Source organism: Esox lucius, chromosome 2 (genome assembly GCF_011004845.1).
Source record: "Esox lucius isolate fEsoLuc1 chromosome 2, fEsoLuc1.pri, whole genome shotgun sequence".
Lineage (NCBI taxonomy): Eukaryota > Metazoa > Chordata > Actinopteri > Esociformes > Esocidae > Esox > Esox lucius.
The window spans coordinates 34,934,544-34,950,817 of NC_047570.1; the positions used below are offsets into that span (position 1 = coordinate 34,934,544).

At 39.8% G+C, this 16,274-nt stretch overlaps 1 protein-coding gene across 3 annotated transcripts; it reads right to left on the reverse strand.

Annotated features, from left to right (window-relative positions):
- Window positions 1-9,569: 9,569 nt before the first annotated feature.
- LOC105008820 lies at window positions 9,570-15,603 on the reverse strand. 3 transcript variants are annotated; one of them, XM_010868184.4, is made up of 7 exons: window positions 15,396-15,603; window positions 14,704-14,760; window positions 13,237-13,509; window positions 12,309-12,374; window positions 11,176-11,229; window positions 10,532-10,620; window positions 9,570-9,838 (listed from the first exon to the last, which is right to left on the reverse strand). In XM_010868184.4, exons 1-7 carry the CDS (start codon window positions 15,526-15,528, stop codon window positions 9,659-9,661), a joined length of 852 nt encoding a protein of 283 aa, XP_010866486.2. In that variant the 5' UTR covers window positions 15,529-15,603; the 3' UTR covers window positions 9,570-9,658. The 3 variants fall into 3 exon arrangements, with proteins under 3 accessions (XP_010866486.2, XP_010866485.2, XP_012992111.2); XM_010868183.4 differs by having other exon boundaries at window positions 15,372-15,603; XM_013136657.3 differs by having other exon boundaries at window positions 10,532-10,654; window positions 15,372-15,603.
- Window positions 15,604-16,274: the final 671 nt, after the last annotated feature.

The following is a 16,274-nucleotide window of genomic DNA, read 5'->3' on the forward strand; positions in this document are numbered from 1 at the left end:
GCAAACATAAACATGATTAGTTAACACTTGAATTACACATTGTTTAAGTTTTCATAGGATAAAAATCCCCACCTGTGTCTCGGAGTACTGTCATGGTGCAGCGCGTCTCTCCTCAATTCAGTTCGCGAAAAAATAAACATAAAGATAAAAATTAAGCTCGCAAAATTGAATATATAGTAGGGCTGGTCGTATCGATCTAAATATCTATACCAAGATGAGCATTGGGATCGATAATTGTTACTTTTCTCTCCGAGTTCAAGCGAGCACAGCTCTCTCCAAGTCTCCGTGCAAAAAACGCACCCCTCTCTCTTTGCCCCTCCCCTTCTCTGGCTAACGGAGGCGGAGAGTGGAGAGTCAGAACAGTGAGAGAAGCAGAATATAGCGGAAAGAAAGAGAAGCGCTGTGTGGAGTTTTTATACTCCAGCTGATACAGACTCTTCCACATGTGATGTGTGCAAAAAGATTATTCGCCACTGTGGTAACACCACCAATTTGCACAAACATATTAAAGTTCACCAGAGAGAGAACTCCGAGCTTCAAACAAAGTTGATGAAGGAGGAGGGGGGAGAACGCCAAACCAGACCCCCAACACAGAGACAGAGGTCTCTGGCAGAGGCTTTTCAGCCAAAAACTCTGCAGTATCCAGGTAATCTCTAGCAAGTAATGTTGTTCACAGTGATCAGAGAGGCGATTTTAGCAGACTGATAGTTACAATCATAAATTCAGCCAGTTGAAAAAAAATCTTAATCGTTTCACTGGAACTCAAAAATATACACTTATATAAAGATATATACCTCAAACCTGAAATATGAATATGGCTGAATATAATAACCCTTTGTGTTAAATTGTGGAACATTTGTATTCCTATTTAAGCTACATGCAGCTTACAGTTACAGACTTATTATCTTAATCATTTTGTTATTTCACCTAGATAATTCACAAAGAGCCGTGGAGATCACAAAGAGCATTGCTGAGATGATCGTGAAGGATCTACAACCCCTCTCTGTGGTAGAACATGAGGGTTTTAAAGGTGTAATAAAAACGCTTGACTCCCGCTACAGGATTACAAGTCGGACATTTTTCATGGGAGAGAAAATACCTTCACTGTATGAAGAGTGTTGCTCAAAAGTAAAAACAATTCTAGATGCTGCTAACAGTGCTGTATTGACCACTGATATGTGGACATCAAGAGTCACAGAGCCTTATTTAACTGTCACTTGCCATATTATTGATGAAGACTGGCAAATGCAAACATATGTGCTAGAAACCAGTAGTTTCTCAGGAAAGCACAGTGCTGACAACATTTGGTCAGAATAGAAAATAATCACCAATTGTTTATATTGTTATATTCATATACATTGTGGCTTTTGTTTACTTATTTTGCACAACTGACTTTGTTTTTCACAGATATCTGTGTAATGGAAGGTATTTTTGTTTGAGTGGTTGACTTTGTTTATATTTTGTTATATTATTTTTATAGTTTTATATTGTTCTAGTTAGTAAATAAAAACATTAAAATCTTTGTCCTGTGTTTTATCATAATCAACTAACTAAAGGCAAAATCACAAAATTATTCAATGATCGTGACGTTACAAGTAAAAAGTATTGGTATCGGCGATACTAGCCCTGTATTTACTTGGTATCGGATCGATACCAAAATTCCCAGTATCGCCCACCCCTAATATATAGATGAGAATCGGACACACGTCATTTCCTTCCTTTCGAACGACCACGTGCTGTAAAAGTGTAGAAATATTACTGGCACCATGTCTAAAAGTTGCTGCATAGTGTTTTGTACCTCAAAAGTGATAAAAACGGTTTTCGAGTTTCTTTACTGCCCAAAAAAGATGAGATCTGTGGTTTCAGGTCATCCGCAGAGAGGGTGGAAATGGTCAAATACAGGACCCGTCCAGTGAACGCGTTTATGTCTGTGGCCAACACTTCATCACAGGTTAAGTTAATGACGCTAAAGCCAACAGTTATAATGTTAAAATTCAAAGACGTGAATGTTGATGCTGTATTGAAAAGGAAGCACATAGAACATTCGGAAAAATAACGTCCCTGAAATGTTTTAATGTCATGATAATCTTCATAATAATCCCAATTCAAATTGTTGTTGTCTAAATGCTGCATTAATGACATGAGAAAGTTATAGGGAATTCAATTGAATCTTCAAAAATTAAATTAAGCATCAGATGTAAATGTCCGGAGCCAACTATTTTAGCAATACATATAATTAATCTGTGAGATGATTAACTGTACAGTCCATAATTAATAAATGGTGACTTTTTAGTAAAGTATCAGCTGTTTGTGGGCTCATACTCCAAACATTCATTATGTGTTGTCAGTTACTTAATTAATGCATATTTCATGAGTGCATTTAACCAAAGCTGTGTAAAGTTCTTTTGAACCAGTGCCTGCATTTGATTTGCACTTATCCTACTGGTTTCAGGATTCCATGTGAATGATTGCCAGCATCCAGACTATGTCCCATCTATTTTTCCACATCGGCGACAATTGACAGAAGGCTAAGTAAGGTTACAGCACTACAAAAATGCCAGGAAAAGAGAGGCTGGTGATGGTAATACAGTCCTAAATGCCAAAAGAAGGCAAAAAAGGGCACCGACCGAAGCATCTCCCATTGAGCCCACTGAAGCTTCTCTCAGTGAAGCTTCTCTCAGTGAAGCTTCTCTCAGTGAAGCTTCTCTCAGTGAAGCTTCTCCCACTAAACCCATTGAAGATGGTGCATTGAGCAACAAGCAAACACCAACATAGTGTCTGTCTATGGAGACACGGAAGCCAGCTCTCAAAACTTTTAGGCTTGTGTGAACCTTGTGAACCTCATCTGTTGTTGTAATGGTACTTTGGGCTGTGGACACTTCTAGGCCCAGAGCATACTTGTACACTTGTACTGCCTCTTGTTCATGCTCCCTCCCCCAGTCAATTCCAGGAGCCTTGAGTTGATTTTGGACCGACCCTGGACGAAGAATGTCTCTCAACAGCGTTTTAGATGGTGATGTTTGGGATGTGTGCAGTACTCTATGCACTGATGTTCCAGTCACCCTTCATTGCGACTGGTGCTTGGTTGCTTCTATGGCCTCTACTTGTTCCTCAGTGATGGCTAGATTTGTGAACCATGGTGTTGGCCTGAATGCTTCTTAAAAGTATTTAAAGGTGCTGAGACCAACAGGGAGTTCTCCAGTTGCAGGCAACATTCAGAGGAACTGCTCCAGCTGCTGCAGATTGGCTACTAGAATTGGACTCTTCTGGGTCCTGGCTTCCTTTTTCCTCTTTGCTTTATGTGATTAGAAGCAGATGTTGTACATTCTGTCTCCCTCCATTTTCTTTCTGGAGACATTGTACCACGCACAAGCTAAGCTGGTGGGTGTGACACTGGTATAGCCTAGACCAGGGGTGTCAAACCGGTTCCACGGAGGACCGAGTGTCTGCAGGTCTTTGGGTTTTCCTTTAAATTGGTTCCCAGGTCAGACCTGAACAACCAGGTGGGGGTAGAAATTAACCAATTAGTGAACTAATTAATCAATCAGGTACAAGGTGAGAGCGAAAACCTGCAGACACTCGGCCCTCCGTGGAACCAGTTTGACACCTGTGGCCTAGACGGACAGATGCCTCTATCTTAAAAAGCAACACCCCTACATGAGAGCATGTCTCTCCCAGTCTAAAATATATTATAAACCCTTTTAAATACAATAATTTTATAACAAAATGTCATTAAAATGCATAATTCTTCTTACTTTTCTTCTTAAACGATTTAATGTAGAACTGTGAATATTATTGGTATAATACAGTCATCTTACCTCATAGACATAATAAAGAGTAGACGCCGCATTGGCTGCTGGGGCGCGAGAAATACGGCCGCCATGTTTGACCGGTCATACTCCTATTTGCGTAGCAGCAGAAGCAACGATGCCAGAGCACTATGGAGCATACTCCTGCTCATATCGGCGGACCATCGAAAGCAGGTCTCGGGGGATTACTTTTCACAAGTAAGATTTAACATTACCGTATTATTGGTTGTATTTTGTGACTAGAATATTACCAGAGAGTTGAGAAGGAGCAAGGATCTTTGATATTACTGTACTGAAATCGTATCCAGCTAGCTAGGCTATGTTTACTGCACCAGCCGGTGTTCACCCAGCGAACTGAGACTTGATAAGTCATATTCTATAACAATGACTTAGATTACAACTGACTCAAGAATGCTATTGTAGAAATAAAGCAAATATTACTGGTATAACATTGGCCAGCTAATATATTCATATAAATAAAAGACTGTATTATCATTGTTGTGCAGTACTAGCTTAGCTAGAAACTTAGTATTTTGGTGGTAGCTTCACTATTTTCAGAATCAAGTAACTTTTTTCAGTAGTAGTAACTCCTTTATTTACCAAGTAGCTTGGCCACACAAGTTACTTTTCTTGTCATGTGAAATTAGCACAACTTAAAGTAGCTTCCTATGTAATGAACTAGCCTACTGCTGTGTTTGTGTAACTTTTTTTTTTATATATATTTTTTTTGTGTTTTGTGTTACTTAGCTTGCTACATTTGACTGGGTGGTAGCTTTTGTGTAGTGAAGCTTTATTCATGACAGAGTAACTAATAGCTTAGCTCACTGCAATTTCCAAGTAACTTGCCCAACACTGTGTATTATTCACATGTAATTCACCCTAACAAAAGTAAGTTACCTCTCATGTCTCATACCCACCATACTTAAAATAAAGGCAACAGAACATCTGATAGTAGAATGTTTTCAAACAAGCTTATTATTTAGTTCAGCGGTATGTGCTCACCTACAGGTTCAGCGAAGATCACTTGGAGCTCCTATTTAATTCAATCAGAGCGTCAGGTAGGGTTGGTGTTCTTTTAATTACAATTTTGAAAATATACCTAATGAAAATCTTTATGTCTTGTGAGTAATGTATGTATTGTGTGCCTGTTTTCCATATAAGGACGCTGGAATAACAATCCATCGGCACTTCCAGGCCATCTTCCGCCGCCTGATGGTTCGGTGTGGTGTCTCACCTGTGTAAAGCACTATATAAATTATAATGTATTTTTTTTTATTATTATTTTAATAAGGTGCTGAGTGCTGCAGAGAGGGTGATCCGCCAAGCTTCACCAATGCCAGCTCCTAAGGTGTCGACAGTCACACACATCGTCCGGGAGGAGATTGGAACGGAGGATGTTTTTCTGCTTGGGGAACACATTGAGGAGACTCAGTTTGGCATCGACAACCATCATTCTGACTTGTTGTCATTGGTTGTGTCTGTGCTTCTCAAAATAAGGCTGCACCACATTACCAAACTCACCTCTCTTGAACTGCAGAAAGGGAGCACGAGGAAGAACTGTCCTCTTTCAGGGGTTTTAGAGCGTGTGCATGTGTGTGGTTCCACGACAATTCAAGACTTTAATCCTAAATTCCAGCATCCCAAAACTAATTCTAAGCTTTATCTGTACTTTAACCTTACTCATCACACATAGTATCTTTATGTCATATCTGTCATCATTCTGACAAGATTAACACTGAATCTGAAAGCAATGGCTTAAAACTGCCTGAAAACAGTGGTCTGTCACATTTTATGTGAATACTGCTGTAAGTGTTGTTGGGTCTGTAAATACCTCTGTTTGTTTGAGTTTCATGAACTGTAGCCTCATGGTGTAAATTTGTGAGCTTGTGTATAATGAAGTTTATCCTTACATTATGTCCTTGTTATTGTCTTAGCCCTGATCCCTTTCCCTCTGGGTTCTGAAAAGCACTTGTAACTGTGTTTTGAAAATTGCTACATTAATTAAGTTTGCAGACTTTTCAAGCGAGTTTCAACAAAGTAAATGTGTAGTTTAAATAAAAACAGTCACTTTTCATTTCATCCTGCTATTTTAGACTGGGACCCATGTGAGTATGTTGGGATGGGGGCTGTGAAATGAGAGAGAGAGAAATATATATTTCTGACTTTACTGCCACTATTTACACATTAGGTGTTTCAATCAGAATGATAGTCAAACTGGAAATGTTCCTGTTTTTCTCCCTTTTTGGGGATTATGTTCACAGTTTTGATGAATATAAAACTATGAATATTAAAAGACGCCGAACCATGTGTCCTGTATCATAGCTACATGTATGACCTTTGCAGCAAAAAAACCCGCGTGAAAATCAGTAAGGTATTCACTGAGGTATGATTAATTAAATGCGCTGACAGGCCGTTTCACCTGCCAAAACAGATTACATTGAGTGGAGCAGCTGACCGGTCCAAGATGGCGGTCCCACGGCTCGTTAGCGCCAGTAGGCAGTAGCGGTCGATGCGGCGTCTATTCTTTATTATGTCTATGTCTTACCCTGCCGTGAGCCTCCAGAAACTTGTGAGCCTCCAGGGATTTGTAATTCCTCATTTTGCTAGCTGTGTAAATCCCTGTATGTAAGGATGAAAATTCATGTCAGGTGGGTGCACTGCGTTCACATTAATTATTTGGTTGTGATGAATTGATATTGAGCATATTTGTTCATGTGTATGTGAACTGTATGTGACAGGGATGAGGATGAAATTATAGTCTACTGAACGTTGTAGCCTACCATATAGTTGCAGTGTGCTAGCTAGCTTGCAATACACGTTAGATTTAATTACTTTACAGGAACGTCACACTGGACAAAATAGCCAAATAGCAAAATAAAGTGACAGATGTCATAAATACATTACCTGGAGATTCAATAAGGTTGTTGTATATGTCAGGATATGACACCTCCAGCAACTGGGTCGGGTTGTTCGTCCACTTTGATGTCGGCAGACTGAATGGACACTCAACCCCAATTTCTTTAGTTTTCTCTAGGTAACGTTGCCGATCAATGACTGGCCATAGTGTATGTGGTCTGAATAGCTAAAAAGCAATACGGTTTTCTTACTTTATATTAATTACTTCGGATTTTGTATTGACCGCCAGTCAACTTAAATGGGCTTTTTTCACCCAAAAGGGGGCGGGAGCAAGACGCGAAGGCAAAGTACCGGATGGGTTGCTCTCATCTATGGGGGTATTTAATAGAAGCGGGTTTAATGAAAACGTATAGTTAGTTGACTCAGAGTTGATGTAAACTCTGGGTTTACGGTTTTAAAGAGCCAGTTCAGCGTTTCTATGAGTCAGTTACAACCGCAACATACTCTGTGAAGCTAACCTGCACGCTATCAGGTTTCATCCAACTAACCCTGAGTTTGTCTTACTATTTAACTGAAACCTGCCGTCTGAATGTGTCAGATGGGGCTTGATCTTTTCTGAAAGAGACAATTGATATTGAAGCACAAATACTCCACAGAAATCTCAGTCGGGAGAGAGTGATCAGACCCCGCTTGGATGTTTCATCATTCCCTAATGATTATCTGTTTGAGCATTACCGTTTTTCTACACAATCGATCATTTATCTGAACAATATTCTCATCTCTCATATTATTCTTATGACCAATATTATTTTGTATGTACCATTCATAGGCGTATTACACTCACATTATATTTATAATATTCAATACTTCTACCCATATTGTTCATATTTCCCAAACTACTCTCTTTAAAATTGCTGCTAGTTTACATCGTTATGTATATTATTGCTATAATTTTACTATTACACACACACATAACATAAATGTTTAATGAGTGGAACACTCGAGATTACTTTTTTCAATTAATACTCACGCATTGTCTCAGGCAGCGACTTTCTGCCACGCTAGCTCACGTTCGTTTGCTGTTGTTGCTGTTTTGCATTTTTCTTTAATACATTCTGTTGAAGTCTAACACTTCCCCGAGTTGGTTTGTTGGAAAGGAGAATAAAACACAGGGAGTCAGGGCAATTACCGTAGTTATACGTCCATTTATTACAGAAGCTTCTGGAGACACGTGTCGCCGCACAATGTCTAAGGATCAACATTCAAAACATCATTTTTATACTTCTACTACGCCCAAAAAGATAGAGGCGTTAACTTACAAAGTGTGTGCCATTGGCCCAATCCCAGTTTTATTCCTTATAGGATAACTGCAAGTATCCCCTTGCCCCCCTTTCTGGTTTCTGTCTTGTCTGTCCGACTATGTGTGTGTGTCTCTGACCTGTGACCTGTTTCTCACAAAACAGACATACTAAATCTTTCTATCCCTGGCAACCGCTTGAACAAGTTTTCCTATTCTCCTACTTCCTCCTTCAGTTTCGGTTCATATTACAGACATTTAATATTTTGTTTCATTGGTTACAACAGCTTATAACAGTTCACTAACTTATACAATCACTACATCTACAATTCTCATATTCTGCATGTGCATTCATAAATATATCTAACTACTGGGGAGAAGCACGGTGTCTGACAAATTACAGTGCTAAACAAAAAATATTGTGATGGATGGGGTGGATGGTGAATGGATCCCACCTCCTGTTAGCATCTGTCCACAACACAGGCAATCTCATCCCTGGCAAGGCAACGGGGAAAACGTGCCCTTGCGTTCCGTATTGACTACGCCTCAATGTCTCTGCGTGGCAGAACAGGCAGGAGGTTCACCAAAGTGAGCCTAATGTTGTCAGAAATATGTCAAGCTATTTCCTGGTCCCCTTCCTTGCTCTTGTCCTCCCACTCCTCGCTCTTCCTCTTGCTGCCCCCGTGTTCGCTACGTTCTCACAAAAAAAGCTTGCCTGAAGTTTATTTGTAGTGCTGTAGTGCTCTATTTGTAGTTGGTGTTAAATTACGGCAAAAGTGATGTGTTTTTTGTTTCAATTTCAGGTATGTTTTGCATTTTTATCCCAATAATTACAAGAGATGTCTTGAACAAAGTGTCTAAGGTAAGAAATAGTGTGTAGCGTTTTGCAAAGTGTTATGCAGCATTGCAAATAAAGTGTAAACCAGAAAATGTTTTTGTACTTTTGGTGCATTTGTTTAAGACATAGTTACAAAAGTTAAGGTTTTGATTCTTTTGTCTAAGCATTCACTTTTAGTGTGTAAACATTTGGCAAAAACTGTAAGTGAACACTACATGCTCCCTTTTACATTTATTTAACCAGGGAGAGACCTTGGTTTCAGTGTGCCCTAAGAACATTAATCCATGAATAAAACAATTTAAATTAAATAGATGCAAATCTCAATAAATCAAAACAAACATTTCACTATAAAAATCTAACACCATTTTTTAAATGTACACATGGACACCAAGGCATCCAAACCAAACTCGAATTGATTACTATTCCACATGTGTTCTATCCATCCATTGTTCTATTCCTAAGTTTCACACAAAGGGCACGCTGGACCTCCCTTTTCGCAGGACACTAAAGGGATACTGTATACAACCTTTTTAACTCAGATGGGCCACAAGAACAGGTACACTGAAGGCTTCAATCAATCTATTAATCAAATTTATTTACAAAGCCCTTTTTACATGAGCAGTTGTCACAAAGTGCTTTAACAAAACACCCAGCCTGAAACCCCAAGGAGCAAGCAACATGTGTTGATGCACAGTGGCAAGGAAAAACTCCCTAAGAGGGGCCAAACTTAGGAAGAAACCTAGAGAGGAACCAGGCTTGGAGTGGTTACCAGTCCTCTTCTTGCTGGGCCGGGTGAACATTTTAAGAGAACAGATTGCAGTAATTAATAAATGCATGTGGTGTGAGTCTAGAAAACATTCAGGCAGGATGACCAGATGGACAGGGACAACCCAGGGGAGGAAGGGGTGGCAGAGTGGCAGCTGGAATCGTCAAGTATCGTCTTGATATACAACACAACCAGTTGGACTTTGGACAGGGACAGCAACAAGTCTTTCGAGCCTGGTACTCTGGAGGTGTGGGCCAAGACCCCATGTCCTCCTACGTTTAAACAGAACAGGAGAGAAGGAAAATTTAGAGCATATTCCTTAGATTAACAAGGATTTACAATCTAGGAGAACTGACACTACTCCCCAGGCACAAAAACATAGCAGCGTAAAACCTTGGGGTTGAGACAGGGGGCGGTCCAGTGACAGGGTCCAACAGGCATGAAGACAATCCACCCACATTGCCAAGCATCAACCAAAGGGACACCCACCAACCCCAACCACCCTGAAAGAGGGTATCGCCAACAGAGTTCACTCCCATTCCTTAACAAATTGACAGGAGGACTCAATTATCTACTGATAGCATTTAAATGTGTGCCACAAACAAAGACAAAATTCCCCCTCCCACATTCATGACACTATCAGCACATCTAGCAATCTTCTTGTCTAAATACAGACTCTGTACCTTCCAATCAGCTCAATACTTACCAATATATAAATATTGTAGAATTAATACATCAGTGAAATTCACATTAGTCAAGACTCTACATTAGACAAATTATGAATGTCGTTTAATTAGGCATGCCAAGCCATTCTTTAGTGTGTCACGAACAAAGGGAGACAAGACGCACAGAGAGAACAGAAGACTAACAAGAAACTCAAAAGGAACAAAACAAGACTCAAAAACAAAGGTAAAAACAAAACAGAATACAAACAATGATTGGCAAACACATGAGGAAAGAGTTACCTTAAATCGGTACAGTTGTCTGTTCTCCAAATACGGGAGAGGGTGTTGGGTCTGTGGTGCTAGGGTGTGGCCATGTGGAATTGCACAAGCTAAAAAAAAAAACATGGTGGGATTCCCCTTTGCCTGCATAAAATTAAAAATGTTAAAATTAAATTAAGCCAATACTAGATACAAAACTGGGGAATCCAGTTCTGGTACTGGAACCCAAAACAGTTCTTACCTAGTATTTAATTGCACTCCTCTGGTGTGCCTATTCAGCCCCTTATTATTAACCAAGGACACAAACCAGAAGGGTTTCATCCCTTCATGACTTAAGTTTAAGCAATTAACCTATTCCTTTTCAGCAAATGTACAATTCTAAACCCTACATTTTTGGGAATAATGTACAATGGAAATTAGTTGTCTAAGACACACTTGGAGGAAAATCCTCCACACCACAAAACTTTAAGTCAACGGCCTCATGTAAAGGTTCTTTGAGCAGACGAACACTATGAACACATCGGAGGTGAGCTCTTTGACTTCTTCAAAGCCTGACTTAGATGCAAAGATTAATATTTTTATTATAAAAGATATTCTCTACTGTGAATAAAACAATGTAAATTAAATAATGTAAATGCGACAATTTTCACGAGGGTCTCACACACATTCCCATAGTATGACGATCCAGCCAGCCATGAGGATCATCAAGAGGTTTGGCTCTGTGAAGGAAAAACCAACTAGAAACAGTAAGTGTGGAGTTTACATTACGGTAACCCTCAATACAGTCTTAACTACAGTGTAAGAATTAGTGGACTTAGTAATGTAACCTATAATTAAAGCAACAGAGTGAACTGTGTGGAATTCTATCAGCCAGGAAATGAAAGAGGGAATTTGCTTCATTTGAGGGATGATTGTGTGCCTCAGTGACACTGATGACATAACGTATATATTCGGCATTTTAGATTGTGCGCTAAAAATAATGAGTACATATTGTGAAACTACCATTCCACCATTACACCAGATACAAACGGGGGACAAATTAAAGGAAAAACTTTTGTAATGAGGGGTTTATGCACTGCAAACCCACTACAACATCCCCCTCTGTATAGTTCTACTGTAACATCCCCCTCTGTATAGTTCTACTGTAACATCCCCCTCTGTATAGTTCTACTGTAACATCCCCCTCTGTATAGTTCTACTGTAACATCCCCCTCTGTATAGTTCTACTGTAACATCCCCCTCTGTAGTTCTCAATGGCCGGTTCTTGCTAACAATCTAATCACATCCTGCTTTGACATTCTCAGTCATCTGGGAAAGAGTTGCTCTTCTGTTTTTCCCTACATGTTGCAGTAATGCACAAGCATCCCGTTCATTGAATGTGTGCTTTCAAACTATTTCTGACCCATGGATCTAAATGCAGATGTACCTTTATTCACTGCTCCTATTGAAACACCTGCCAGTTGAGCAGTGTTTCTGACTGAAGCTCCTGCCATCTGTGCCTTAATAACAAGCCCTCTTTCAAAGTCACTTAGATCCTTTCCTCATGCTATATTGATCCAAAATCAAGGTCAACCGGGCCTGTTCAGCATTAGAACACACGCCACAGAGAATGATAGGATGTTAATTGCTTAATTGTATCATGCAGTGCACCTGTGTGGAAGCATCTGCATTCATTATGTACCTCTACTCATTTACTCATTAACATGCAAGGAGTCTACATATGTCCCTTTAATGCTAAGAAAGTGCAATACATTTGTTTCCAAATACACAAATATTAGGAAACAGACACTGAACTTACCCAGGTGTCCAGAATGACTGGCAGATTGACTCAAACTTCCTCCAACGGTCTCCAGTGTAGGGCACGCTGAAATAAAAGAACATAGTTAAAAGCAGAGCTGGTCAGTCATCATACTCACATCCATACTAACCTATGTAGACAGAGCTGGGCATTTTATACAACATTAAAGAGGGCTCAGTCATAATACCACAGAGCCAGAAAGAGAGAGATTGTACCAGATAAACAATTTGAATCAAACAAGTTACAGTTTGAAATTACAGAAAACAGGAAAGCAATATGCTCCTCAGTAACCCTTCCATGGCATTATCTGCTCATTCTCTTCTGAAACAGCACACCACCACATAAAGGGGCTTGTTTTACCCTCAGACACAAAAGCAATTAGCTCCGTCTTCCAATTAGCGATTGTCACATTCACATTATCAGCTGGGAATGCTGTTTGTATGATCAGCTGGGAATGCTGTTTGTATGATCAGTTTTGCTTGCACAAGAAAAATCCTCTTCTGGCTCCCGTTGACCTTCACTAGCGATTTCCCCCCCACCCCCAGATCTGGAGTCTGAGAGCAACTAGCAATTCAACAAGACGAAACACTTAGCTTTAGACACGAATCATGGGTCCTCGTCAAATCCCAGCATGAGGTGAGTTAGCGATCCGAGGTGTAACAAGCTCTATGTGGTCGGAACTAAGGTCTACAATCACTTCAGTGTTCGCTGCCTTTTAGACCCACTGAGACCCACTATACTTCTGCCATTGGGGATGTAACATTTAATAACTCGACATCAACACTTTGAGCAGATACTATTAAGACATTGTAATGGGGTCCTATACTGTAGATGCTTAATAGCACAATGAAGTCATCAGAAATTGTTACCAAAACATTTTCATGGTTCTGTCCCCCATGGTACCATGAACCATCTCAGCGGTACTCACTGGCAGCAGTGTAGGAAAGACTCTTCCCATCAGAGGCCTCCAGGTCCAGCTCGATCTCTGCAGACACGTTGGAACACACAATGAGGACCTGGAGGTCCTCTAAACAGGGAACACACTGTCCAGTCATGGGAGGAGGGGTGCGGGGACATTTAGGCAGGCCTTGCTTTGCTCCACTTTCTTCCCACAAGGTTTCATCATTTTCCTTGTTAAAAATGCGGTTCATCTTTTGGCAAAATAAATCCTCCTCCAAGCATTTAAAACATGTGTTCAGAGCTGTAGAAGAGAGACGTATTAACAAAGCAGTTAAGAGGGACTGAGAGTGACGTTTTAGGCTTACATTTATAGTAACACGATAAAAAATACCGTATGGTCGTTTTGTAAGTTACTGTACAATACGATCAATGCCATATTTTAAAATTACAATACAACTATGCCATATTTTTTAAGTCACAGTGCCTGAAATAAATGTTTTGATCTTCGGTCTGCCCTAGCTGGGCCTTGGTACAAAATGATCCAAACAGATGTTTGACTTATGTGGGCTTCCTGTACAGGTCAGTGTTCAACAGTGTGTGAATTTACACTAGACAAATATACAGGTAGGCTATGTCAGAGGTCCTCCAACCTCTCCCAAACGTCTCCACTCAAAGTATTAGATGTTTTACAAAGCTAGCACACCTGGATTACCTACTAATCATGCCCTTTTCTACTTAATTCAAGTAAAGATACTTCAGGGCTACAACAAAACTGTGATGTTTGGGGCTCCCAGGGGAGAGGTCTGACAACCACTGGGCTATACAACCAACTTCCACTTTTAACACATCTGCTCTAAAATGTGTTTGGTCGGCAATTTTTTTCTCTCTCTCGTTCTGTCCCTCTCTCGTTCTCTCTCTCTCTCTCTCTCTCTCGTTCTCTCTCTCTCTCTCTCTCGTTCTCTCTCTCTCGTTCTCTCCCTCTCTCTCGTTCTCTCCCTCTCTCTCCCCCTCTCTCGTTCTCTCCCCCTCTCTCTCTTCCAACGGTATTTTGTAGGACTTATAATAGTCTGTGTAATGGTTGGCTATGAACACTGACCACCTCCTATGTGTCCTGGTATAAATGACTGTGTTTACGTTGTAAGCATTTGGAGAGTAAAATGAAAGAACTATGGAAGGTTATCATCGTAAACCTCATGCTGAATAAAGGCTCTCCCCTGACTTCTGGTTGCATTTATTTTGTTCATGGATCAAACTTGGACAGAATCTAACAGCTGTTTGAATTAGATTCTCATAGCTCTTCTTGCATTGACTCAGGTTGTTCCAGGGTACTCCTTTTTTAATAGTTTGAGCATATAAGGAGAAATAGGCTCCAAAGTCACAGCCTAGTCTTATTTATAATTTTAAAAAACTGCCTGGGTAAAAGCTACTTCAATATCAATAAAGGGGAGTTATCCCAATTTGAACTAAAGTATAAAGAGGTACAAAGACAGCTCACCTTTGGCATAAGACTGTGACTCACTTAAGACCATACACACTGCCCAGAAAGACATAGCTGGAATAAAGCAAATACGAGATCTTGTTAGGGAATTTTCAAAACAAGCCACTTGTCAACAACCAATAAGAAAAAAAATGCACTGAAATTTATTATTGTTGAGAAATATAGTTCTTTCTAAGACAACATAAAAGCATCATAACTGCAAATTTCATTACATTCCTAAACATTGTCTTGAGAGGCTGTTCTAACAAAATACCAGATATTAAACAAATGAAGGGGCTGGAGAATCCAGATGCTTTTTGCGCAGAGAATGAGAACAATTATCAACACAAAACAAAATCAGCATTATATATTATATTTTCCATAGCCACAATTGAATATTCTCTAGTTCAAATGAGCAAAGTACAATTTTGTGGATTAAACCAATTTAGTAATGGCAAGATATCGTCAGTAGCGTAGTCTACTAGGTGACTGTCGGTTACGTACCAGAGCGTGTTAAATTGATGGCACAAGTTCGCTCACATCATTAGTATTGACAAAAATAGTCCAGTACATAGTTCACTTACATAGCTCACAATTGCGCGGATTATTTTGAAGTAGGCTACTCACTTTATTTTTTATCATACTTTTTACATTATACATTTTACTCATTTAGCAGATGCTCTTACCCAGGCGGACTAAGAGAATATCACCTGCGCCGCTGAGTCTGTTCATACTGTGGTGTCGTCTGGAAAGAGCTGCGCCGCTGAGTCTGTTCATACTGAAGCGTCGCCTGGAAAGAGCTATTCCACTGAGTGCCGTACAAGTAGTGATGTGCGGATCCATACTAAAGTATCGATATTCACGATCCCAACGTCTCCTGCTCTAGTATCGATTCTCATATAAAATATCGATATTTAAACTCAGTAATGTGGAGTGAGTGTTTATGTTATCTTATGTAACTTGTTGTCACCAGAAAAGTGTAATTATAACCGGTAAGGGGAAGGAACTACTTATCCTTCATCCTTCCGCCGGTCAGTTGTGTGTGCACTGCGGCTCTGTGACGTCAGTTCTGGAGGACTGCCACAATTAAATAAATAAATAAACCATTAAATAATTACTTATTTAACCTCCACCTCAGACCGCCGCTTCATTATATCATCACATTCACTCTTATGACTTAACCTCACAAGTTTTAACGAGGTTTGTAGTGTTACCACTGTATTTCACTGTGTTTCCACACACATCACACACAGCTTCACGGCTGTCTTTACAGCTAAAATACAGCCAGACGTGACTCCTTTTGCGGTCAGCCATAGTCACTCTGTATGGAGGACTAAAAGGGCCACAATTATATAAATAAATGCACCATTAAATAATTACTTAAATGTGTCATTAATTAATTAAATACCAATTCATTTTATGTAAAATACATATATAATTATTTCACTATTTACATTTACATTTCATGGTCCTGCATTGCAGTGCTTCCTGAATTACTTAAAACTGTCAAACTGACCCATCAAACTCAGTGGGTGGGGCTAACGCGAATCTAGTCTGATCCATTGCTTTGGTCTGAAGTAGAGTACCTG

Excerpts from the sequence above, each read along its gene's own strand:
- LOC105008820 (XM_010868183.4), bottom strand. The coding sequence starts at position 15,528 with ATGGATCCGCACATCACTACTTGTACGGCACTCAGTGGAATAGCTCTT. Across the intron at positions 13,510-14,703 it reads GTCACAGTCTTATGCCAAAG|CTCTGAACACATGTTTTAAA; the intron begins GTGAGCTGTCTT and ends TCTCTTCTACAG. Across the intron at positions 10,621-11,175 it reads GATCGTCATACTATGGGAAT|CTTGTGCAATTCCACATGGC; the intron begins GTGTGTGAGACC and ends TTTTTTTTTTAG.